We start from the raw sequence: 2,266 nt of genomic DNA, 5'->3' as shown, positions 1-2,266 counted from the left end.
ACTTCTGTGCATGTGACCTTATGTGTAAATACATTCTGGGCATGCCTGGGTGGCTCAGTCAGTTAAGCATCCGACTCTCAGTTTTGGCTCAGGTTGTCATCTCAGGGTCCTGGGATCGAGCCCCACATTAGGTTCTGTGCCCAGTGTGGAGTCTGCCTGGGATTCTCTCCCCCCTCTCTCTGCCCCTCCTCCTGCTTTCTCTCTCAAATAGATAAATATATATATTTTAATGCTCTTTAAAATAAATAAAAAAAATACATTCTGGAAGAGTTTCTCAAGTGCCAACCCCTCCCACCTCTCAAAGCTTTGCTCACTTCCCTATCCTCCATGAAGCTTTCTAGAACCACCTCATTTGGAAACAAACTGGGCAGAATGGGTTTCCACGTGCTGGACATGGGAGACCAGGTAGACTGGGTGTAGCGCCTGCCCTAAGAGCTCACAGCTGGCAGAGGCAGAGAGCAGTGAAGGATTGAGTAGTACGCACAGTCTGTGCCCTGTGCTAATTGGAGGGCTGGTGGACCAAGCTGACTTCTGGGATTCTAGAAACAGGGGTTTTAATTATTTTATAACTTGCTCACAACTTTCCTGGGCCTCAGTTAATCTAGTCCTGAGCTCAGTATTTGATTTCCAGACTCTGCTCTGTGGACGCACACCTATGCTCTGGCTGGTTGAGTGTTGGGGGGGTGGCGGGGGGAAGCTGAGAGGGGGGATGTGGAATGTGTCCCAACTTTGATCACATGATCCCTGCTTTTAACTGTGTCCTTTGCCTTATACAGGCAATTTCATTGAACAGTGTTTGCATGACTTTTTTTTTTTTAAAGATTTTATTTATTTATTCGATACCATTTGAGACCTGATTTGTGACCCAGGATGTGATCTATTCTGGAGAATGTCCCATGTGTACTAGAGAAGAATGTGTATTCTGTTGTTTTGGAATGGAATGTTCTGAATACATCTGTGATGTCCATCTGGTACAGTATGTCATTAAGGCCTTTATTTCCTTGTTGATCTTTTGCTTGGATGATTTGTCCATTTCAGTGAGGGGGGTTTTAAAGTCCCCTACTATTATTGTATTATTATTTATGTGTTTCTTTGATTTTTTTATTAATTGGTTTATGTTGTTGGCTGCTCCCATGTTAGGGGCATAGATATTTAAAATTGTTACATCTTCTTGTTGGACAGACCCTTTGAGTATGATATAGTGTTCTTCCTCATCTCTTATTATAGTCTTTTGCTTAAATCTAATTATCTGATATAAGGATTACCACCCCAGCTTTCTTTTGATGTCCATTAGCATGGTAAATTGTTTTCCACCCCCTCACTTTAAGTCTGGAGGTGTCTTTGGGTCTAAAATGAGTTTCTTGCAGGCTGTATATTGATGGGTTTTGTTTTCTTATCCATTCTGATACGCTGTGTCTTTTGTTTGGGGGCATTTAGCCCATTTACATTCAGGGTAAATATTGAAAGATATGAATTTAGTGCCATTGTATTGCCTGTAAGGTGACTGTTACTGTATATTGTCTCTGTTCATTTCTGGTCTACTACTTTTAGGCTCTCTCCTTGCTTAAAGGACCCTTTCAATATTTCCTGAAGAGCTGGGTTGGGGTTTACAAATTCTTTTAATTTTTGTTTGTCGTGGAAGCTTTTTCTCTCTTCTTCTATTTTCAATGATAGCCTAGCTGGATATAGTATTCTTTTTTTTTTTTTTTTTTTCAGCCTCCAAACCATTTATTTGTCCGGACTTGGAAGTGGGGGTCGCTGTGGGGGTGGGGGACGAAGTGGACACAACATTGCGGGTGGCAGGGCCTGGTGCGGGGGGGTTGGGCAGGCGTGGCGCTCAGGCGAAGGTGGAGCCGTTCCAGCCCACGTTGGCCGCGTTCATGTCGTAGTAGTTGATGTAGATCCTATCCGGGCTGACTCGCAGGCGGTCGGCCAGCAGGCCGCACAGCAGCTTGCTGTAGGAGCGGTTCTGCGGGCCTCCGATCTTGCCGATGCTGTGCAAACTGCAGAGAGCGCACGGCTCACTGGAGCCGCCGAAGGCCATGAGCTGGTCTGGGACCACGTGCACCGCGATGTACTGGGCCGGCTTGCCGGTTGCCTGCGCCAGCTGCTGAGTGAGCTCGGAAAGGAGTCCGTCCGGCACGGAGGCGCGGGGGACGTTGGTGTTTACTACGAACATCGGCATGCTGGCGGAAAAACGGCGGGGACCGGAGCACGGGAACTAACCGACGCGCCTCCCGCTGCAGCCCGGGAACCTGAGCTACGT

General features: G+C 46.8%; 1 protein-coding gene across 1 annotated transcript; it reads right to left on the bottom strand.

Moving 5' to 3' along the window:
* Positions 1-1,701: 1,701 nt before the first annotated feature.
* Positions 1,702-2,260, bottom strand: LOC132013071 (macrophage migration inhibitory factor). Its single transcript, XM_059392831.1, has one exon. It carries the CDS (start codon positions 2,183-2,185, stop codon positions 1,838-1,840), a length of 348 nt encoding a protein of 115 aa, XP_059248814.1. The 5' UTR covers positions 2,186-2,260; the 3' UTR covers positions 1,702-1,837.
* Between the last annotated feature and the right edge of the window lie 6 nt (positions 2,261-2,266).

This window comes from Mustela nigripes, chromosome 3 (genome assembly GCF_022355385.1).
Source record: "Mustela nigripes isolate SB6536 chromosome 3, MUSNIG.SB6536, whole genome shotgun sequence".
In the NCBI taxonomy this organism is placed as follows: domain Eukaryota; kingdom Metazoa; phylum Chordata; class Mammalia; order Carnivora; family Mustelidae; genus Mustela; species Mustela nigripes.
This window is presented reverse-complemented; position numbering and strand designations above follow the sequence as displayed.

Bases quoted from the DNA above. Each gene is read 5' to 3' on its own strand.
- LOC132013071 (XM_059392831.1), bottom strand. From the start codon at position 2,185: ATGCCGATGTTCGTAGTAAACACCAACGTCCCCCGCGCCTCCGTGCCG.